This window comes from Pseudochaenichthys georgianus, chromosome 20, assembly GCF_902827115.2.
Source record: "Pseudochaenichthys georgianus chromosome 20, fPseGeo1.2, whole genome shotgun sequence".
In the NCBI taxonomy this organism is placed as follows: Eukaryota; Metazoa; Chordata; class Actinopteri; order Perciformes; family Channichthyidae; genus Pseudochaenichthys; species Pseudochaenichthys georgianus.
The window spans coordinates 9,699,751-9,724,167 of NC_047522.1; the positions used below are offsets into that span (position 1 = coordinate 9,699,751).

At 41.3% G+C, this 24,417-nt stretch overlaps 1 protein-coding gene across 1 annotated transcript in view; it reads left to right on the top strand.

Moving 5' to 3' along the window:
• The window catches only part of LOC117465674 (microtubule-associated protein 4), a 116,813-nt gene that overhangs the window by 77,580 nt on the left and 14,816 nt on the right, over positions 1–24,417 (top strand). The window contains 2 exon segments of the mRNA XM_034108636.2: positions 21,138–22,144; positions 23,453–23,704. Of these exon segments, the coding sequence (XP_033964527.1) occupies positions 21,138–22,144; positions 23,453–23,704 (1,259 nt within the window).

Below are 24,417 nucleotides of genomic sequence, written 5' to 3' on the forward strand. Positions count from 1 at the left end.
AACAGCTAGACAAAGTTAGCATTTACAGTAACTAGGGGTGTAACGGTTCACAGAAGTCACGGTTAGGTTCATACCTCAGTTTGAGGGTCACGGTTCGGTACGGGTTCAGTACAACAAGGAAAAGCAAAAGAAAGTCGGCCATATTATTTATAATGGCTGATGTCAAACAAAAAGGTTAAATAAGCTGTACAACTAAAAAGAATGTCTTGAAAATATTGAAATAAATAATAAGAAAGTGTTTCAATCACAATCAATAAAAGGCAATACAGAACTATATAACATCTCCTGATGTCGAAATATAAAATAAATACAATGATAAATATAAAAATAAAATAAAATCTGTACCTTTTAGGAGCAATGTCTAACATGTGTAATTAACTTGTGAGTGTGTGTGAGGCCATTATGCCTAAATAAAGGTACTCAAGCTTTACTCTATTTTCAAGTTTGTCTACGTTGTCAGCAGTGAGTGCAGATCTGTTGGCGGAAACTATGGCCCTTTCTCATTTCATCAAATCCCCCTCCTCGACCCGGAAATGAATTTCAGCGCGCCATGTTGAAGGACATCTCATTTCTCTAAATGCACTTCGAGGACCGAGGATCGAGCGTCGAGCGTCGAGGAGGCTCTCTGGAGAAGCTATAACCGAGGATACACTGATGGGTCCTCCACGGCTGCTTCGTGGATGCATTTCCGGCAACAGAGATGTTTCAAAGACTCGTGACGCACGGCCGGACTTATCTCAGCCAATGACAGCTCTGCATGCATCCCCTGGATATTATTTTATTAACTGCTTTCATCGCGACGCGATGTTTACAGTGAGAACAGCTGTGAGGCCCGTGCAGAAAGCAGAGCAGTGTGTATAATATATATCACTCAGTAGAACAGGCCTACTCTTTTTGCTTTAGTTTAGTAGATATCTACAAACAAAGAGTCGATATTTTTCTAAAACAATTTAGTGCTTCACAAAATAAAATACACCACGGCTGTAGCCTGTTTTAGGAGCTGTATATGCGTGTGTGTGGTGTAGGTGTGTGTGGTACAGTGTGTGCATAGATGCAGCGGACAGACATGTGTCAGTTGTTTTGGTGTCCTCTGCTTACTTTTAATACTTGTAAATACAACTTTTGGCCCGTAATTTATTTTCCACATTGTAGCGACCAGAGAGGGGGGGGGATATATCCAGTCTCTGATAGTGTTACGTTATTATGAGAGTGCTCTGCTTGATTCTGAAATTGTATATATTTATATAAATATATACATATATATATGTGTGTGTGTCCGCATCTGTAGCCATTATTGTCTCATGACACCGCACTGTGAATGAATCAAAGTAAATATAAGTCATCATGAACACATCTGTCCATCAGACAGAGGGCTGCTGTGCCTCCTGTCATCATTAATGGACGTCTCTTGAAAATGACCGCTCAGAGGACAGGAGTTCTCATTTCTCTAACCGCCTGCTGCTTCCACTCCTCTCTCCTCGGTTCCCCTCCTCGGCTCCTCCGCTCGCATCTCCTGTGGGCGGGACTAAGTCTCGAAGATAGGAGTCGAGGAGGGGAGTTAGAGAAATGAGAAAGGGCCTATGTCACCTGCCGTCGAGAAAACCCTCTCGCTGGGGACTGAGACTGACTCGGATGTTACCACTAGCATACCGCACCGCTGTCGAACAACGCCGACACACCGTCCTCGTCCTCGTCCTATCCACAAATCGCACCCCATCATTGTTGTAGTCCACAGGGAACCCGAAATGTTCCCACACAGCTGATTTAAAATAAGCAGGTGGGTCTTCTAGCTCCTGTGTGTTGTGTGAACTCGCCGTAGCTACTAACTTTTCTTCTTCGTGTATTGTGTTCGTTTTGTTGTGTTTTGTTCTTGTTCTTCATTTGTTATTTACGGGTGGCTGGCTTTTAGGCGCAATACCGCCCCCTGGATTATATATAGTGTAATACTGCCCTGAGTGACAGACTTTTTTCCCACTCGTAAAAAAAGGCGTATTCGCCGTGTGACTGCATGTGCCGAACCGTGACGTACGAACCGTGACGGTACGGGACGAATACGGATACCTTTACACCCCTAACAGTAACGGGTAAAGATGCACATGCATTTCTCAGTAGTTGGTGGAGACCAACACAGAGCTAACATTTTAAATTATATTTCGGCTGCCACAGGTGCCACACACAGCCCTAAACAAATGATTTATAATAGTGTGTAAATACATTTGTATTTCCTAGACAAACAGAAGAGCAACTTAACAGGGGGATAATTGTATTGTTTTGTCCACATCATGTTATGCTGTTAACACAGTTGGATACAGCTTTAGCTTAATCTCTTTCCTGAATTATTTTCACTCTAAATGTATACATCTATATAAAATTGCAACAAAACTAATGGCGCGTTTCCACTGCAGCCCTCGCTCGGCCTCGCTCGGTTTGGTTAGGCCTTATTATGCCCGGCTCACTTTAATGCTGCGTTTCCATTACAGTTTAGGAACTGGGGCAGTAACTATAGTAACACAGTGTAGGCGGAGCCGTGACGTCATCTTCAATGAGCGCCCCAAAAAACAACACAGCCGTTAGCTCTTAGCACTCAGAGCTCACAGCTCTTCATATCTGTTCAGAAACTAGACAAAAGTTAAACAAGTACAAACCACAGACTGCCTGTGTCATGGTGAATACAGTCGCTGCTTTATTTATGTCTGTATAGGCCGTTGCTGTGAGTGTGGACGGTCGGAGCATATACAACGTTAGCTTAGCCAAGCTACATTTAGAAAACACGCATTTTAAAAGGGTTTTTCGCCTGCCGTCTGTCTGCAGACTTGTCAAAGCATTAATTCATGGTTTTTACTAACCGGTATCAGTATGTTGTTACTTCGGCATCATTTTGAAACGTGTATTACAATTAAATCACGGTCAAATATGTTCATCTTGTTGTAGTTGTAGCCCCCTTGCCAGCGATCCTCTCTCTAGTTTAGCATACTCAGCCCGACTCAGCCTGGTTGTTCCTGGCCCTAGAACCACGATTTAGTCGGGCCAGAAAAAAGGTGAAAAAGTAGCCCCGGGCCAAAACTAGGCCAAGTGGAAACGCAACCAAAAACGGGGCCCGCACGGCTCGGCACGCTTAAAGCGAGCTACCCGCTGCAGTGGAAACGCGCCATTACTGCAGAAAAAATCAGGCCACATCAACAACACCTGTTCTCTTCAGCACAAAGCCTTCTCCTTCGCTCTCCAACAGAGCTAGACACAGGTGCTGGCCAGAATGAATTAAAACCACAAATACATCACCCCTGTAGTTCTTTCTCCCTGCACAGTACACATCTGAGTCATCAAACTATTTTCAGGACAAACTCAAATTCTCAAAAGGGCAGGCAGGCATGAATATACTGTATCAGTGGTCTATTTTTACCACATAGTGCTTTCTCTGTTGTTTGGTCTCCTTGCATTGGGGAGCAGGCTGTTAGATGGTAGCCCAGAAGGGACATATGCAAAGTATGGCCCCATCCCCTGAGCTAATGCCTTTTGACAGCTTTGGGGGAAGTGTTGGGATTTTGCCTTGTTGGCGCCACTGTAAAAGCCACAAACAGTATGTCAAGAGCCTGAGTCACTGGGTTACTTGTATTACAATATGTATCATGTTATAGCCATACATTAAACACAAAGAGAGTGGTTCCAAGCCAGCAGTGCAGGATTTGCTTGATTTCATGAATTTTGATTTCAGACATGATTTGCACACTGGAAAAAAGCTCCCAGAAATGTTTATGCTGCTCTGTTTGAATACAACAACAATCTTTGTCATAATGCCACATCCCCTATCACAGAGCAAGATACTGTTTATGTAAACAAACACATTCTTAACTCAGGTGAATGGGATCTGCTTGATTGAGAGTCCATCTACTCCCAAATTGGACCAATCTGCAATATCTTTGTCGAATGGAAAATAGTTCTGAATTTTCTGACATTTATCTAAAACCTACAACTTTTTTGCAAATCAGACATGTTGAGCGTTTTTAGGTGATAAAAAGGCCACTGACGGCATCCTAATTTATCTAGAATAGTTTAGTCCTTTCTCGAATAGATTTGTTCACGTCCCCAGTGGTAGAGAGATTGAGACCGTGCCTTTTGGGAAGGAAAGAGTAAGGTTATGACCAGGGAGATTGCTATAGAGACTAAGGATCGGTTAATGTTGCCCTAGGAACAGCAACAGATGCTGGAGTTGATGAGTCACCGTACTGACTTCACACTTTATGATGGTACAGTTAAATGTTTGATAGAGACACATACAAAACTATTAAATGGACATAGATCGATCAAACCCACAGTTTGCTGTGCACCTACTGTATTACCATTCAAAATACAATATTATATTCAAAAGCTGGATCAATTCATTGTAAAATACATTGTAAAGGAGGCAGAAATACTTATCAGTCTGCTAATAAAGAGCATCAAAAGACCAGAGGGCCTCCACAATATGTATTCACAATAAAAACAACTATTCAACCAACAGAAAATAAATGATATGCTCTATTTCTGAAGACTGGCAGAAGGCTCTTTTACATGCTATTTGCCAGGGTAGGGTACCAGATTTTGTCGATACCAATTGCTTATCACCAATACCGGTAATAATAGATAATAAAAGAAACAACTTTGTATACATTGTTATTTTTTTCACACATACTAAAGAGGGTATACATACCATTAACTATTTTCAAATGTCCATTAATATTGTTCTTAAAATGCTGATATTAATACCAAAGTAAGCTATGAATTATCGGGATGAAATTCTATGTACAATCAGATATTATACACCCTAGAGCTCATATGGAAAGGGGTCATCCCTAGTTCTAACGTACTACAATGTAAAAAGAGCGGCCATGTTACGGTCTATGTCACTGCACACACCTCTGTGGGAGGCAATCCGTTTCGGCAAAGCCTTCTATTTCAGCATCTTAATTATTCAAAAACAAGTCAACAAGACTGCAATTTGAAATACGGAGTCATCCTAACTTAGCACCTAGCAGGGGACATAGGTGAAAGAGGACAGGGTAAAACATTTAAAGAGTGTTTTGACTTAGTGACATCAAAGAACAGTCTGAGCTGAGTCCCAGACAATCACACATTCTACAGTGAACGTTAAATTCCCGCCGTTGTCAGGGTGACATTATAATGAAATGTGTCAAGAACCTTTCACTATTTGCAAGTTGGCTTAAAACAAAGAATTAGAATGTTTTTCGAACCTGCACTGCCTGATGACGAGTGTCTGGCAGTGACGCAGGTTGACTAATCCTGAAAATGGAATTGAAATGCCACCTGAGGCTTAATATAGTGCTGACTGTGATTCATTAGCCGTGAACTGACTTTGTCCAGTAACAGCAAACAACAGGAACTGCAGACTAGGAGTGACCTCTTCCCACCCTCAGACAAAACACGCCATGTTTTCTTTTGTTTCATTACTTGGGATCTTAGTGAATGAATGCTCAAATTGAAATCTTGCTCAAAAAGTACTATAAGTAATGAACAATATTTACCCCTCTTCTAGGGTAGTAAACACAACGTACTGTATGCACAAACCAAAAACGATGCTGTATTCAGAGCTTAACAAGAAAAAAACAACACTTAAAAAGTTTGCATCACATAAGGAGCTTAGATATGTGATAATACCTAGATATTTTCATATCAAATTCAATTATTCAATTCAATTCAATATGGAATTATCAATATAATTGTAATCCCTGTAATGATGCTGTAAGATGTCCTTTTTGTTGTTCTGTTTATGTTTTTATGTTTCATGTGGAACCTACTCGAGCAGGTCTCCCTTGAGAAAGAGATCAATGATCTCAATGGGATACACCTGGGTAAATAAAGGTTTGAAATGAAAATGAAATCAAAGTCAACTTTATTGTCAATCTTTCAGTTTGTGTGTGTATAAACAAACGGATCAAAATGCCGTTTCCCACAATCCCAAATACAAATATATAATAATATGTATATCCTACAAGTAATAAGTTATCTGCTGCATAATCAAACCCGTGATAAAGTGGAACCTAAAAGTATGAATGTCAAAACGAATGTAACATTTTAATATTTTCCCTCATGTTTTTTTCTGTAGATTAAATTACAACCACAGCATGGTTCCTCGTCCAATTAGCTTTTGGTTTAAGGAGCCGCCGCTCTGTGCTCTCCATCAGAAACCAACAGACTGCATGCCCTCCGGGATAATGAGGGTCATGGTAGGAGGAGCAGAATACTGTTGGAGGATATTTGATGGTTGTGGTGGAAAATGTTGTAAACAGAGGCAGTGTTTTTGTGATAGAGAGACAGCAATGGGTTTGAGTACATACTGTACTGTATGTCTTTGTTGGCCGTGGGCGCCATATACAGTTGCAGCTGCTTCATAGGGAATACTAGAGCCGCAGGGCATTATGTCATTAATTAATTAAATTGAATAAGACGCTCTCCTCTCTCAATTCTGCACTATTTAGGCAAATTATTTTTATCACGAAGGCATGCAAGAAAATGTATGACAATGAATAACACATTGAGGAACTAGGGGGGAAAAATCATGTGGTGTGCTGAAAAGATGGAAATACTAAAATGATAGAGACCATTCCTTTGGCTAATGGTACTTTTATGTTTTTTTATCTAGAAGTTAAAGGTGGGGTAGGTAATTTTGGAGAAACCAGCTAGAATTTGAAAATACACAACCGGAAAAAATCTGCCACTTCCTTACAGAGCCCCTCCTCCAACACACACAAACGCACACATGACCAATGAGGGCACGAGATAAGTTTGTGCACAGATGGAAGGCTGACCGGCAGGTAGGCCATCCAGTTATTTTAGCCGGCCCGGCTTTTTAAATGTCCTTATCGTGAGCTTATAAATTACACTGCATTGTTAAAGATTAAAAAAGCTAGTGGTTCCATGATGATTTTATATATATATATATACTTATTTAGGCTTAAATAACTTCTGTTTGCAATAAAATAAAGATAGTGTTAGTCAAAATGCCAGGTGGTGGTACTTTCATTTCCTAAAAACAGTCTGGTTGTATGGAAATACTGTAGCTAGTAACATAGAAACCCAAGATGCCCAAAAGGGTCGTTTTCCCTCACATTTACATTGTTAATCTTCAGAGGGGCACAACCTTCAGTTAAAGCTCCACCTCAACAGTTACAACACTAGAAGCAACTACACACATGCACCAATATGGGAAGGTAACAATGTGATGATAAAAAAGATCAGAAAAAAATTATATAAATTGACCCTTCAAGGACATTTGGCTGATCTGTTTTTTTAAGGACATACAGGACTTTTACTTGAATTTGGTGTTTTAAGGTTGTATCACTTACAACCAGCTTCTCTTTGTCTGCGTTTGTATTTACCTTCTTCTTTATTTTTACGTCTTGTCTTCCCCTATATGTGGATCATCATGTGCGTTAGCCTTGTACAGATGTTTGCGTTTATCGCTCTGATATCGGACTGGTTTCGAAGGAACTGCTTTCTTGCCTGTTGGCTGTCATTCTCACATAGACACCACTGAATGGAATAAACTCTTTGACCTGTAGCAAGAGGCAGAGTAGATTAGCATAGTGGAATACCCTCCCCAGGGTGCGTAGCGCATTAATAAATCCCATCCTCCTCCTCTCTCTTACACACACACGCACGCACACACACACACACACACACACACACACACACACACACATACAATCTTCCATGAGTCTTGAGAATATACCCCCACCATCACCACCAACAATCCCCCCTTAACCATTTCCCCCAACCCCCCACATGGCTTGAGCTGGCACACCAATGATGAGCCAGTTGCTATAGCAACAGAAGGCAGTTGCTTTGGCGACTAAAGGGAAGAAGGGCCACGAAGGAAACAATGGATGTTTAGCGAGGATGGGGGTGTTGTGACGGGCTGAGAAGGAGATGCTATTGAGCTATAAATAGACAACACTAAAGACTCTCCTTCGATCATCCATTGCTCTAACATCCCCTGCTGAGTTAAGCCTTTTCTCATCACACCTAGCTATTATTACTACTTCTTTCTATTGCTGCCTTTCAAGGGTGAAGGAGCATGTAGAAAAAAAATCCCTTGATTTATGCCCGAGCAGAGGAATTCCTCACTTTTTTAGCTGACCAGCTGTACCGCAGTTTTAAAATTGACAACAGATCATAAATGACTTGCACCGGAATGTATAGCATAGCCTCATTACACAAACAAGTGGGCTGAACAAGGGGAGAAACAAGACATGACAACAAAGCTTGACGAGTTAAGTTATAAAAAACCTTAAATGTGAAATTGTGAAGACAAGAATATCATAAATGATATGGATGTATTGATATAACACAATACAAGAGAAGAACCTGGCAGTATATTTAATAAACTTTAATGTTATTTTGTGCAAAACAAAGCTGTTTCCTATCAGTTTTCACCCTGAATCATTGAGGCCATTTAAAGGTGGCCCTTTATAGGCCACAGCTTTGGTTTGGCCGTATGCCTTCCTGGTAGTCTGCATGGGCCATTAGGCACAACACTTCTGTCACTCAGTGGGATTATATAACACTTTGTATAGTGTGTGTATGTGTGTCTTTGCCAGACAACCAGTCAGACAGGGTGAGGTCATCCATTTGGCGGGTTGTTTGTCCCCATGGGACTCTGGTGTCAGTTGTGTACAAAAGCCAAGCTGACAGGGAAAGAGGAAACTTAAAATGAAAAATAAAGGCAAAGACAGCAAACCAACTTCTGCCACCTGCCAACGTGTCCACCTAACAACCTGTCTGTCCACACCTGCCTCCCTGTCTTCCTGTGCAGGTGTGATAAGTAAAAGTGACAGTGACTTTGGTCTGGTGATGTAGGGATCAGGGTTTGTGATGCAAAAAGACGGACTGTCTTGAGGAATGGAGCAGGCCGGAGTGGATGTGACTGTAGGCAGGCATGTTTTCCAACTGTGGGGACAGGCTACCATTTAATGGTGTCCAAACATGTGGGCGAGCTGTTTGAAATAGATTGATGGGTGGACAATAGGGATGCTCCTCATCGCCAATTTTGGGGCCGATCGCCGGAATCAGTATCGGCCTATGGGGATCTTCCATGTGATGTTTACAACTCAGTTAATGTGGCTCATTTACTGATGCTTCCACAAACAACAACCAACATAATTATTACATTCAAATTAAGTACATTATTCAAGTTTACATTAACTTTGGGTAATAACACGGGAGAAATTAGCGGAAGCGCTCTCTTTTCCTCTCTCCCCCTCTCTCTCTCCTGACAGCCTGTCAGTATCTCATGCAGCTCACTGATCCAGTAATGAGTGACCCGACATTGAAGAACTAGTTTAGCTTGTTCCAGAGGTAGATAAAATGGCTAAGTGTGTTAGGTCTAACTCTTAGTGTGTGTGTTGCTCCGCTCACCGGTCCGTCATAGCGGGTGGAGCTGCAGGATTTCTGCTTCACACACGTTGCATACCGCTATTTTAATGTCATTTTCGCACACCTTAAAATACTGCCAGTCTGGTGAAGCCATTTTGGCGAGCTTGTTTTGCCGCGCACCGAGAAAAGTGTCATGTATTTTATGTCATCATTTTACATCATGCGGTCGGCTCTCGCGATCGGCATTTTTAGAGAGCACCGATTGATCGGCAGAGAGTGAGTATCGGCCGATCGATCGGACACCAATCTCCTGAACCCATTGACCACATAATGTGTCAGATATACTTTATTGGTGGGCATAAACTGGCGTTTATTTTGACAAAAACTGTTGTGGCCGGAGGCATTACGTTTTTTAGATCTATTCCATATTTGTGAATGTTGTGTGTGACAAACGTCAACTTTGACTGAAAGGTGAACTGATTTAGAAAATGTGTATTTGGTGGTCAAACGTCAAGGTCACTTTGTCTGGCCATAACTCTAGAATATGTGTGCTATTTATTCAAATTGAATACAAATGTCTAATAGGATAAAGATATTTTATTTGGCCCACACACCTGATATAATAGTGAATGTGCATGCAGTACTTTTTTTTGCACCAAATAATTCGCCAAATTCTTAGGAAAACTTTTGAAGATGACCTGGTGAAACAGGCATCACATGGAGAAAACACAACATTAGCCCCAAACAATAAGTGCAAACCCGCTGCCTGATTGTTACTGACACACCCCCTGCTGCACATCGCCTGACACTTCCTGGAAGTCAAGCTCATGGTGGGTCACCAAAATACCAAACCTGCATGCACCTTCATGGAAATGCCACATGCCTGAAGCAAAGTCCCACCATTCACTGGGTTCTGCCAAAACAACTCCTGGATCTTGTTGTCCTACATGATGTTGTGTTTTCATGAACATGGTAAATCAGATGAAAAGCTCTCGAAACAAATACAAAAGAAGCTCAGCCCTTAAAAACCTAAACAGGCTTCAACGCATGAGGAACAAGAAAATATCTCTCTGCCATGCCATTACATTGTTAGACTGATTTGGAATTGGAAGTACTATATTTGGCTTGCTGGAAATTAAATAATAACAACCTATCAGGTAAGAATGGGATTATATATCTATTTATATGATAGTATAACAAATATATATATCTATCTAATCTAACCTGTATTTTTGTAGGTTTCTGGCATAGCTCAAATGGATTTGATATTGACACTGGAATTAGTAAAGTTTTATAGTATAGATAGGATTTGTTTATGTAAAGGGCCCTGAAAGGACAAACGTGTGTGTGGATTGATATATCATTCAATGCACTTCATTGACATTCAGTGCAACTGCTCCAAAGAACCTCTACATCTTAAAGCAGGCGAAAAAAGAACTTCTCAAAGGCTTTTGTTTGTTAGAGCAAATAGCATGATGCATTAGACAGACCAGACAGAAGCATTGTTCCCTTCAGCCTAGTCCTGTCCTGTTCATGGTGTGTCACAGGACGACATGTGCACCCACACCAATGCTGCCACCTTCCTTCAAGTCCAGCTTTCCTGTTCACCCTCACTTCCTTTATTGCCCTTTTTATTCAATTTTCCCCTATTTGCCTTTCTTCTTCAACTTATTTGTTCACCCTCCCTTGACACTCCAATCTTCCGTTTTTGTCCTGCTTCTATATCCGTCACCTACTTACTGCTTTTATACCTTATTTGTATTCGCCCTATTCTGTCCTGCCTCTTGTCGGGCTGCCCTAAATACATCTTTATTTTATTTCTCTTCTCCTCCCATAGTTGGTCAACAGTCAGACCTATTATTTGCTTTTACCTCCATCTTTCTGCCCTCATCTGCCTGTATCCCCATCTCACCCTCTGTCCCGCCATTCCTCGCACTGTCCCTGTTTGCCTGTCTGCCTTTTACAAATCACTGTTCCAGACAGACATCCAGCCAATCCGACAACCAAGGGAACGCCTGTAACCGCCGGCCATTTTGACTGGCACTGGCCAGAAACACACACACACACAAAGCTCAGCCTAGGACAAAAACCAAATCTCTCTCACTCTTTCCATCCCTTGCTTTCTCTTCACATAGTGACCTTTCCCTAAAATACATCCGATGATCCATATACATGGAACATTCCCTCTGACAGTTTACGAATGATTCAAATCACACAATTATATATTGACACCATCTGATGCACATATTTAACACACAAATGGCATGATTTTTAGATATATCTATGTCTCACTATGAGTAATGTTATTTAACTTATCTGAAATTATCAAGTACATTTGTATTTAAATATATAATACAGATTTTTGTTACCCAGAACCTGCAAGGATTCTGTGGATGTGGATGTGCCTTGTGTTGATATTGAAGCTTTCAATGTGAGAATCTTTGCAGAAAGTGTTAAGTTGCATTGACACTAAATAATAGGTAAACGTGCAAGTTCAAACAGGAATGAGAAAAAAAAGGATAACATGATCAAATCTACTATAACTGAGTTAAAAAAGCCACTATTAGTCAAAATATGGTGTTTTGGATTACAGTTTTTGTAGCAGACAGATTTCAGTTGCAAGTTTCCTTATCCCATGTTACTCTAGAAACACCCCATATTGCTGTAAATCACTGTAACCCAATCGAAATCACAACTTTGGTGCGATCAGGAAGACAGAATAACAACAATGGAACTGAAAGTGTTTCTGTGCAACACGACAAGCTGAGTTCCTGTTAAATGCTTACAGGCTCGACTCGGTGTGTCCGTCGGAGCGATACAGAATGATATGTGTGTGACTGTCTTTGTGCATGTATGAGCATGTCTGACTTTAATGAATATTCCTTACATGCTACGTGGCTAAATCGTAACCCAGGTGGATAAACTGGTGGAGGCATTGCATATATGTAATAACCAAAAAGTGTTTTTTGTATTTAAATATCAACGTGTCTGCAAAGAATGCGATCATATAGGGGGTTACGGAGTCCTCCTCTCAACATGTAACCAGATGCATTCTGAAAGAAACAAGGTCTCTTTACCAGAGGCTTTACTCCTCATCCCTGTCCTCTATAACACTTCATCCCACACCCCCTCTTCTCCTCTTCTTCTCTCTCATACCATGCTTAGATTGGACTGGCTGGGTGCAGTTGTAGTTTTGCACATACACACATGCTTAGGTTGTCTATTCTGGTAGGATGCATGCATGCTTATAAAACATCGTGTGTGTGTGTGTGTGTGTGTGTGTGTGTGTGTGTGTGTGTGTGTGTGTGTGTGTGTGTGTGTGTGTGTGTGTGTGTGTGTGTGTGTGTGTGTGTGTGTGTGTGTGTGTGTGTGTGTGTGTGTGTGTGTGTGTGTGTGTGTGTGTGTGTGTGTGTGTGTGTGGTGTGTGTGTGTGTGTGTGTGTGTGTGTGTGTGTGTGTGTGTGTGTGTGTGTGTGTGTGTGTGTGTGTGTGTGTGTGTGTGTGTGTGTGTGTGTGTGTGTGTGTGTGTGTGTGTGTGTGTGTGTGTGTACACGTTGTACTTTTTCCGTAAGAGAGAAAGAAAGAGGTTGGGGGGACAACATGTGGAGTGAAAGAAAAAACTAGAGGGGAGGGGGCTTACTCGTTCCACCACAGTGGGTGGAATCTGAGTTCTGTTAGCAGCCAATTGAAAACCACAACTGGGTCACATGACTACTGTACTAATCAGTGAGTGAACCAAACAGAGAGAGAGAAAGAGGGAGGGGAACAGGGGAGAGATCTGTACATGCAGTTCACGCTCAGTGTGTGTTTGAGTTCAGAGCGGAAGGCTCAGCACAAGAGACTCCACGCGCATACACAGAGCACACCTGAGAGACTGAACAAAAAAAGAACAACAGCACAGGACAACAAAGGAAAGAAGGAGAGAAGGGAAGATAAGTGGTGAAGATTGCCTTTAAACACCTAATACTGAGACAAAGACAGCCTGTGAAACAAAGGAAGGGGAAGGAACAGAAAAAAAGGAGAGACAACATGTCTTCTCTCTCCAATCAGCAGCCTGGCTCTCCTTTCTCAGAGTACAGTGAGCTGTGTAAGGTGCCGTCCCTGGCGCCCACCGGGCCAGCTCAGAGCTGGGATTGGCAGCCCCCCTTAGGCATGGATATGGGCCCCCAGAGGGGCTTGATGGTAGGTGTCGGGGCTCTGACACCGACTGGACTGACAGATGAAGACAAGCTGTGCTTCTTCGAGCAGCCTGGCAGGGGCAGCATGGATGCGGAGCTGAAGGTGCAGGGCAGGGTTGGGGGCATCTCTGGAAGCACCTCGCTTGGTAACGCATCACTGGGCAGTGCAGGGGAAAGCCCAGACAGCCCTCTATCTTCCTCCCCTTCACCCTCCCCAGCTTTCCCAGGCAGACTACCCTCTGCCCTAGGATGTGGCGGTATCAGCAATGTCTCCCTGCCACCAGTTCCTGGATCTCCAGCCAGGCGTATGGAGCTGTCATCACCCATTGGTGCTATTCCTACACACCAAATTGGAGTCTCACTGATGGAAGCTAGCCCAGTAGATGGTGACTTACCATCTGAACCATGGAACCACTCCAGTTTTGCTGAATATAGTCCGAAGGTTGCCATGCCCCAAGTGGCCCCTAACTACTGTGTCATTGGAGTTGTCAAAGACAACATTTTGGAGACGGGCGATGAGGTTTTGGCTGGAGCCGGGGCAGCCCTTGGGGCCCAACAATTATCAGAGGGCTCTTCGGGGGACAACAGTGAGGAGGAAGAGATAGAAGAAGAGGATGAAGAGTTGGAGCCCTGTTTTATGGGGCGAGCTGAGCAACAGAGGAAGGCTATGCGTCGCGCAATGTCAGAATCTTCCCACCTATTGGTACCAACCAGTCTTGAACTACCTGATAAGTACCCAAGTGGAGATGAGGCCGGAATAGACCAGCTGGTGTTACCCATGGGTGGTCCACGTCGTTCACCACACTCCATGAAGCGCTCGCTTACTGTCGCCGAAGATCAGCCCCAGACCCCTTTGCCCACCCTCTCAGCAGCGGGCGCCACGCAAAATGACCTGAGGCAGTCCCCACCTGAGCCTCGCCTCAGCCTCTCCCCATTCCCACAGCTGAAGGACTGCAATACTGGCTTCCCTCTGTCACCAGTAGAGGCATCAGTGGAGGGCTCTAAGATGGAGAAGAAGCCAGGTGGCATTGTGCTTTCAGTGCCCCTCAGCCCCAAGGGGTTCAGCGGTACCAGTTCTTCTCTGCCTGTAGAGTCAAACACTGAAGGGAAAACTGATCCCAAATCTGAAGTGTCTAAAGGTGCTGAGTTTGATGGCAATGAAGCAAATACTTATCTCAACACTAGTGCAGATGTAGACTTTGAAGCTGGCAACACATCTACATGGGACATTGGTGGTGACCTTGCTACTGGTGGCTTTTCTAGCCTTGGCTTAAACTCCAACACTAACCCCTTCATCACAGCAGATGGTAGGTGGAGGTCATGTTTGCTGTCTCGCAATTTTAATTGTGTTGGATCTCCAACTATCTGAGGCTGAGTGGCAAACATGCTGATATGGTGAAATAGACTTTGTAGGTTAAGCATGTACTGGTCACAGTACTGCTAAAGGTTTCCGGATAGTGCTATGTATATATTACAAAGACTTTTGTGGAAAGCTCTGTGGATATAAACATGTAATGTATTACTTGATCGGTCAGACAATTGTCTGATCAGTCAGTCTGGTAATTTTAAACAATCCAGGTACAATGCACGGCTGAGTTTTCAACCTAAATCTTAGAAACTATGGTCTCTTCCTATGAAAGTGGTACGGAAGTCCATTGATGTTATTCATCCTTGACAACTGCAGAACACCAAGAAAAAGGGTTTGAAGCTGTTGAGTTGAAGTAGGTGCAGCATGCAGGCAGGGAACTAGGTTAAGCCAAATAAAAAGAGGACGTGTTGATCAAGCATCTCAGTGTTTCCTTTATCGTTGAGGACTTATTTTAAGGTGAGAAAAATATTTAAACTAAATGTTGTGGGTTCTACAAGTGCAAAGATACTATAGGTTGTGGGTGTATTGGTCTATTGCTAAAGGCAGTGATTGTTCATTAATTTTGCAAATCCTTCATTTACTGGCAGTTAGTTTCAAACCGGACTTGGTTTCCTGGTTTTAGCTTGCAAATGGCTTTGGGTTAGAAATAGCTGCAGCGGCAGACTGAAAGGAGGGGTGTCAGACAGCAAGAGAAAGACGGGAGAGCGAAAGAGAAAGAATGTAAAGCTGAGAGAAGTCGACGGCAATAGAACAGCCCCCCGCGGGCTACTTGACATTCCACGATGGTAGTATCTGTCTCATTGTGTTGGTCAAACACTGCATGCCAATTTTAGATACAGGTCAGTCACAAAACTGTACAGAATGTGTGAATGGATCAATGTGTGTGAACACTGGTACAACAGTATTATATTCTTTTTTGCATTTATGGACAATGTGCGACAGGGTGTGTCTGATGATGTGCATACAGATGTGTGTTTGCAGCACAATATGCTTGCAGCTTGAGGTCGTTTAGTAGCGGACTCTCCAGCTGACTTTTACATGCAGGGTCAGGGTAACAGAGCTCATTCCAGCTTATGGAGGATTTGTCCAACCTAGTTTTTTTCTCATAGTCCATGCTTCCATCATTTTGTCCATGCTTCCATCATTTTCAGTTTGTATTCAAGCCAGCTTCTCGTTACTTCTTTCTTTCTGTTGCTCTGATTGCTCATTAGATTCTTGCTGAAGATAGGCAGAGCAAGATGGGTCATGTTGAATGATGCCTCTGAGTCAAAATGGGGTTACTGACTGGGAAGTGTGGCCCAGTATGGTGGTGCTTTCTGCAATGACTTATTTTTATTTCACTTTGTGTCCATCTCACACTTTTTCTCTCTAGTGCTTTTTCCATTCTTTTGTCTCTTTCTTTTCCTCTCTCCTGCACGCCATGGTTGTTTGTAACCACCAGCCACAAAGCCAAGGGTGGCAGAGGCTTTCAGCCTTGCCACTGGAGAATTAAAGGAGCAATGGTCTCTTTTGTTTTGTTTTTGCCCCCTAAGGTTTAAACAACAGCCTGTGGCAAGGTCATCCTGCCACGTTGACATATTGCTGTTGCTCCTGTTGTTGTGTAAAAACATTTTATATTCACAGTGAAACAAATCATAAAATGCATGATGTTTTCTTGGTTCCTTGAAAAAAACATGATCAGGAGTTTTCCAAGACTGCAAAGTAGTGTAGGCAATGCATGAATGGCTGTTTTATGAGCGTCAAATGATGGCTTTGCACTAACTCTCCATCTCTATAGAGAGGTTGTGGGAAACGATGATAAGCAGATTTGAAAAATAAGAAATAGGATTAGGGAAAAAAAGAAACATTGAATTGTGTGTTTTCTTCAGCATCACAAAATATATATATATACCCCAAATATATATATATATATATATATACACATACATACTGTATATTCAATACAATTCAAAGTATCCTCACTATACTTTTAAAAAAATTATCCTGAAATCATCGATACATAGTTTGGCCAGATAAGACATGCACAGCCTCTGCCATACGGCTTTACATAAATGGTGTGTTAACCAAACAAATATAGCTAATGGTTTAAAGGGTTCATTACACACTGCAGACTAATAACTGTGCTGCCAGTGAGTCTTTATTAGACAGCCAAACAGAGGGTCTCACACTTCAGATAGGACATTAAACCACCAAGTCCACTTTCTAATCTGTAACCACTTCACAACCACTTTAAATGGTCTACTGTGTTTGATGTGCTACCAAAGGGCAGTGGTGGAGTGTAGCTTTCACTTCACTGAGAGTGTTGTCAATTCTAACAAACTCCACTCAGCCAGAGAGCTTCAAGTGTGTGAAGCAAAGGGTTTTGATCAGAGTGTCTGTGAGAGCTGATTTACATAATTAACTTGAGGAGCCAAATGAAGGTTTTAGAATTTGGTCCCGAATAGTGTAATAAGGATTAATTGAAACTTCATTTGGTCAGATTTAATTTGAACATTGCTTATTTGCTTTAGAGTCCTGAAAGATCATATTATTTTTCAAGTGCATTTCACTAAAGTACTTTCAATGTTGAGGAAGCACCTTATTAAGCTCTAAACACTATAGGTCAGTGTAATGCAAAAAGTCATTAACCCACTAAGAAGATAATAGAAGACATTCTTAAATGTATGCCTATGTTTCACATTCAAGTAATTTAATCATAATTATTGCTTCACCGACATTCTTACTTGTCCTACATTTCAAAAAATGACGAGGCATCATAAAACATTTTTTTTTTTTAATGAGAGGGTAGAATTTGCATATTTTACCATATGAGTAAGAAAAAAACTGAGTTAAGGCGGTGCTCTTCAGGAGAGTCCAGGCTTAACGTCCCTAAATGAGCTGTAAGTGTTATCATTATGCTAATGAAACCTTTCAATTAATTGGCTCACTTCACCCAGAAGCTCATTGTTCTCTGCCCTCCTGAGCTATATATTATAAAAGAGGTTGGTAACCCCGGGCAATCCTGGAGCTTCAGTGGCTCCGCTAATGCTTCAGGTCGAGATCCAAAAAAGCCGTTAGGGAGGGCTTTTCCCCCCATGCTTTAATGGTGGTGCAAAACATTATTTCCATATGATGGTGGGTTTTGACAACAAAGATGATTTCAGGTGCAATTTCAATCGTCATGACTTCCTTAGTAATATAGAGTTAGCACTAACATCTTCCTTGACCTCCATTGTAGCAGCTTGTTCTCATGGAATATGTCCCTCAGTAATGCCAACCTACACCCCCAAGGCACACTGTGATTGATGCTTCCAATCACAAGCCTTGTCAATATTTGATGAGGGGAAAATATTGCGTTTTCCCATTTCCTCTCCTTTTTTCTGGATAGTCCAACTGCTATCACGTCACACATTGAGCTCTTGTAATAGCTGTCATTCCCGAATATTCTCCTTTGGCTTTAGTGATTTCTCATCACATTTTTTGCTAGAATTTGATAGTGAAATATGAGAAAATGGGAATAGAAGTTGCAGCATTTTGTAAAAAGCAGATAGAAAGAAAGACACAAATGTGGATTTCCTATCAATTGTGACATCTCGATAACAATATAAACAGTGGCCAACAAAGTGCAGGTGCAATACCAACATGCGTAAAAGAGTATTGTGAGAAAAATCCCACTTGAAAGAGTGTGTGAGTGTGTAGGTTGGGTATCACCTCCCACTGTTTGCTTAAAGGAAACCACTACCATTGGCTTTCAGATGTCTGCCCTGATCTCAGATATCTGCCCTGATTACAGGATCTCATTGTGTACTGTTTAGAAAAAGAAGGCCTTGTTTGTTTATTTTCATTACTCCCATTCCTCTTGTTCCTTTTCCTTTGTCTTGTCACACTGCTGTCTCATTGTATTCAGGTCACTCGTTTCCTTCTTTTATCTACTTACCTATTGGTTCACTCTGGGTGGTCTGATGTCTGTGACTGGCTCAGGTCTGGGGTTGCTGTATGTTATATAAGCTAACAAAGTCATTGAATCTGACTTACGTCCCAATTCCCTTGTCTTGTTACCTTCATTCCCTGCCATGTCCTCCTTACATCTCTTTTAGTCCCTTGTGTTTTTTAATGGTCATAATGGGCATGGTACCATTTTCCTAAGTAGCTATAAAATAGAAGCTAATAAAAAAAAAATAGATAAGAAAGGGAACGCATAACCATTCCAAATCACTCCTTCTGTTTTCCACTTTGATGCCTTTGCAAAAGTCTTCCTACTTATTATTTCTTTCCCCTTCCCACTTACCTCTATATCTGCTAATCAATATTTCCCACGCTTTCTCCCGAATCAAAGGCAACTCCTGCTCTTTCGTTTATCATCATGCTCCTTTTTCGAAGTCCTCTGACGTCAATTATCCGATCATTTGCCTAAAAATAACAGGAAACACGCAAGGTCACTGAAGTGAGTGGGAGTGAGAATCAATAATTGTGTCCAATAGTGTTTATGATGAATCTGCTGTGAGGTCAAGGATTGGTGAAGAGCTGATGTGCTAATGAAACACCTAGTAGTCATGTCCGTAGTCCCTGGGTTTCTTCATCTTTATCTGTCTCATATTCTGTTTGCTACTGTTGGTAATGAAGCCTGAAAGAGAAATGTAAGAGTTGATAGGAAATGCTATTCTGCCTGTTGATCAGCACCATTTCGATACCTATGGGGTGGGCATCAGTACACAAACGGGCGTACTGATGTCAGCATTTTAATTATGTGAATTTATTACAAGTTTTTATTTTGATAGTCTAGGAGATTAGTCCTGTTTGTAATGAAATTGTACTTGCCAAGTAAATAGCTAATAGCTGACAGGGCAAGAAACAGAGGCGGTAAGAGAATCAGACATGTTAATACACCTCCTGATTAGTCAGACTTATTGGGACATTTTCAGAAAGACATCTGAAAACAGCAATGTTCGTATGTGGTTTTGCTTGTTGAATTTAGCCACTAATCAACACATATTGCAGTCAAAGCAGTAGTGGCTGTGATACAAGGTTGATAGAGACCACTACACCTTAGAGCTTAATAGCCACAATTTCATTCCACAACCATAGATTCAGTGTGTGTTTAGTTTAGTTTCCAAGGATTATTTCTCAACTAAATGTCCATAAATCAGTTTAGGAATCCAAGAAAAATACGTTGCTATCAGCTAATTCAGCAAACTTCAGCAACATGCCCATACACCAAAAAGTAAACAAATATAGGCTGACAAAAGATGGTACCTACATGAGGTTTTGCAAGGGTATGTGTGACATTGATGTGACAGGTATGTTGATTATGAAGATCGCACAGTATACACTGCTATTAACTCTGTTGCAGTGAACATTAAAGGATCCAGCTCCTTAACATAGACACAGCCAGTCAGTATCTTTGACCGTGCTCAGCTCCACCGTTAGGTCATCATCACCTGAGGTCATATGATGCTTTCATTCAATTAATCAACACGACAGAAATAGCTTATTTTACCCTTGTTTATATTGCATGACATTTGGTTTAGCAGGTCAGCAACATCATCTAGACTCGTAGTATTTTGTCTAAAATGAGTGTGTTGTTTTTTGTTCAGGAACAAACAGATGTGTTATCATTGAAACGTATGTGATGTCCTGTGCATTGAATTCAGGCTTCATGGACATCCTGATCTAGAGATGATTTGATGAGTCCTATGGATGCATGTTGTACTGCTTGCATCTGCATCCTTGCTTGGTATGGCTGCCTAGGCAACAGGAAGAGATCGTTTTCATTATAGGCTATTTCTGTCTCATCAGATGGTATTTGACAGAAGAGATTGGAGGACAGATTGTGAAAAACAGGAAAGATGAATGAGAGAGGATGTTGTAGCAATCTCACCTATTGTGGCCTTTTATAAAAACACATTTGAAATGCTTGAATGCCGAGGAGAGTGTTATATCTTTACTGAGTCACTTTACACACCTTGTCGTTCTCCACAGGGGAGAGACAAGTATTGCTTCAGTGAACCGTGCAGGAAAACTGCAAAGAGACTTAAAGGGTTCTGTGCAGACAAAATGGTCCTTTCCTATCCAATGTTAAGGCATTTCTAAATCCTCTTAGTGTTCGAAAAATAAGATGTTTATGAACAAATCACTTCCAGAATGAGTTTGTTGGTTTTCAACTTATTTAGTTGTTGAAGAACTATGAATTGTAGACCAATTTAATTATGACATTTCTAATTTAATTTACTTTTTTTCCCCCAGTAAAATCGGACAAGATGGAGAAGGCAAAGATTGGAGAGAAGATGGAGGACAATGTAAAGAAGGTGGACCTGTTCGATCCTCTGGATAAAGATGAGCGTAAAAGCGTGAAGGTGGAATTCAGTGATACTCCAGCAGAGAAAGACATGGAGAAGGAAAAACAAACGGAGACACAAAAAGAGAAAGAGGCAGAAAAGGTGAAGGAGAAAGAGGACGAAATAAAGGGGGAAGAAAAGGTTAAAGCAGAGAAAGAGACTGCCAAAGTGAAGGTGACAGAGGCAGAAAAGGTGAAGGAGAAAGAGGACAAAATAAAGGGGGAAGAAAAGGTTAAAGCAGAGAAAGAGACTGCCAAAGTGAAGGTGACAGAGGCAGAAAAGGTGGAAGAAGAAAGAAAGAAAGAGACAGAGAAAGTGGAGCCAATGCAACAGAAGGAAAAAGAAGATAAAATGAACAAGGTTGAAGAATCACCAGATAGATTGGCAAAGACAGCGAAAGACGACAAGACAGAGAATGTAAAGGTGACAGAAGCAGCAGAGAGGAAAGTAGAAGTGACGGAGAATGTGGACAAAAATGAAAAGTCCAAAATGGAAGCGAAGACTGAGAATAAAAACACAGAGAAGAATGAGAAAACCGAGATGAAGGATGGCAAAGAGCAGCAGATGGACAAAATGGAGAAGACCCCAGAACAACTGCAGACACCCGACCAGCTGGAGAAGGAGGCTGACGTGGAGACAAAGACGTCCCCTGTGGTGGAAGACACCAAGAAAGAAGAGGCAGACAAAGCCAAGAAGACAGAAAAAGACGACAAGGTAGAAACACCAACGAAGAAGAGCGATAAGGAAGAGAAGCAGGACAAAATACAGGCCAGCAAGAAGGTTCTGGAGAAAAAGGATGATAAGAAGGACAAGAATGCAAAAACAGATGTAGGAGACAAGGCCAAAAAAGCAAAACCTGCTACGAATGGAAGCAGCGCCCCACTGAGCAGAGACCTGGCAGACAAGAAACCCAAGGTAGGACCCCCCCCCCGACGCACTGACACACAGATACGAGCCATAGAGTCTATACTCAAAACAACCATGGCTGAGACTGATACCCTATTTTGACACACCAGACTAAAACTTGCTCCTATGTAAGAAATGATACAGACACGGTTTGTCTTCTATGGCGAGCAGATGCAGGACAGTTTATAACTCCACATTGTCATGATGGACACAATGAGTTATAAGGTAGAGTAGAACACTCAACATGACAACTGTTTTTCCTGGTAAACCACGCTTTTTCCAGTTGTCTTGCATCAGTCCAGGTGGTGTTTGAGGTTGTACCTTTACAAAGTTAAATTCTATCAATTATGTGCATTTATAAGTGATGAGAAAGTTACTAGAAAAAGCAGAACACGGGTGTTTATTTATTGGCTTGATTTTATAGATTTGTACATGTTTTACTGTTTGTACGGCTATTATTACATTACATTACATTGCATTTAGCTGACGCTTTTATCCAAAGTGACGTACAATAAGTGCGTTCGACCAACAAGATACAAACTTGAAGAAAACAGAATCATATAAGTACATCAGGTTTCATCGAGCTAAAACATTTCAAGTGCTACTCAACTGGCTTTAGATAAACCAGTCCTTTACACATCAGGTTTAACCCTGTTTATAAATGTATCTAAAACTAGTGAACACATATAATATTATCAATAATGTTATCTATTATTCATTAACATTTTATACACATACAAACGTTCTTGACGCTGACAGTCAGACTGTTCAAAAACTCACAGCCACACTTGAGTAAATACATATATGAAAATGGTCTTACATAATTACTTTGTTTGCAATTTGCACTGTATTTAAAGAAAATATGTTACTGGAATCAGGTATTTGATGAATCCATACACACTTTGATTTGCTTTGTTTTTACACCCTAGTTAAAATATGATTATAATATATTATCTTGAATATGCGGTGGTTCACTTTTTTCTTGTAATGTTTAATTGATGGACAATATGTAATTCGGAAATCAAGCATGATTTTAAGGGTGGGTTTAAATCACGAAAAAAGCCATTCATCGTGCATGCTGCTAAAGCTTCTGCTACTGCTTCTTTATTCCTACTGTATTAGTGCAGTATGGAAGGTCATAAAGGTAACTGTGGAACCCAATACTTTTTATTATGTTCCTACATTTTAATTTATCATTCCTGAGTATAATGCTGCTTTTGTTGCATAGTTTTTATCCTCCATTTTCCTTATGGTTTATTTCCTTTGCTTTCCCTCCTTATTTTGCCCTCCATTGCTACTGAATGTTTTGGTCATCAGCCTGCTGTCGGGGCAACCAAACTGAGCGCAGCTGCTAAAACACGCCCAAGTACATCGGCTACTGGTGGTCCACTCACAGCCACTCCTAAGCGCCCTTCATCCTCCTCCACCAACACCTCCATCTTAGATAGAAAAACAACCACAGCCAAGGCACCAACCACAGCAGCTGTTGGTGCAAAGCGGCTCTCCACCACTTCCACCAGCCGCCCTGCATCCTCCATTTCCACCACTGCACGTGATGTCAGGCCCAAGGTAAGATTCAGCTGACAGGGTGTCCGTCAAAGGATGCAGAATGAGTCACGGAGACTTTCATCTGATGGGTTTGGATCAAGGATAAAGACGCTAACCAACCATTGTTAACCATGGTTACATGCGTAGCTTTTGTTCATTTGTGGCTCACAAAATCAAGTTTCTGAACATCTGGTCCTAGTACGTCATGCATTTTAAAACAGACTCACAATTGAGTATTTCAAAAAGATTAAGATAAGAGGTACTTTATTGGTCCCAAATTGTGAAATGTTTGCGTCGCAGCAGCATAGAAAACAACAAAACAAGGCATTGCACTCAAGTAAAAATGAAAGAGTAGAAATAAACAACACTAGACATTTAAACATCTCAAAATTTAATTTAAACAGCATTAAAAAGTAGAAAATATACAGTAGACCGTGGAGATAAAAAATCTATCAACTGTGACAATAAAACACTATTGAAGGGAAATCTGATGAATCCCGATCAAAGGGTGCATATTGAGGGTGAGCAGTACAAGGTGCATACATTATATTTACAATTAGTTTATAAGTTGTAGCTGATGTTTTTCACGAGTAGATGTATTAATTGATGTATCATGTCGAAGCTAAAATGGAAACATGTTGTCTTTAAGATGCCTTTAGTCGCTGTTTATTCTTCTCCATCTCACATGCTTTTACAAACTTGAAACAACAGACATAACAAAGTCATAACAAAAG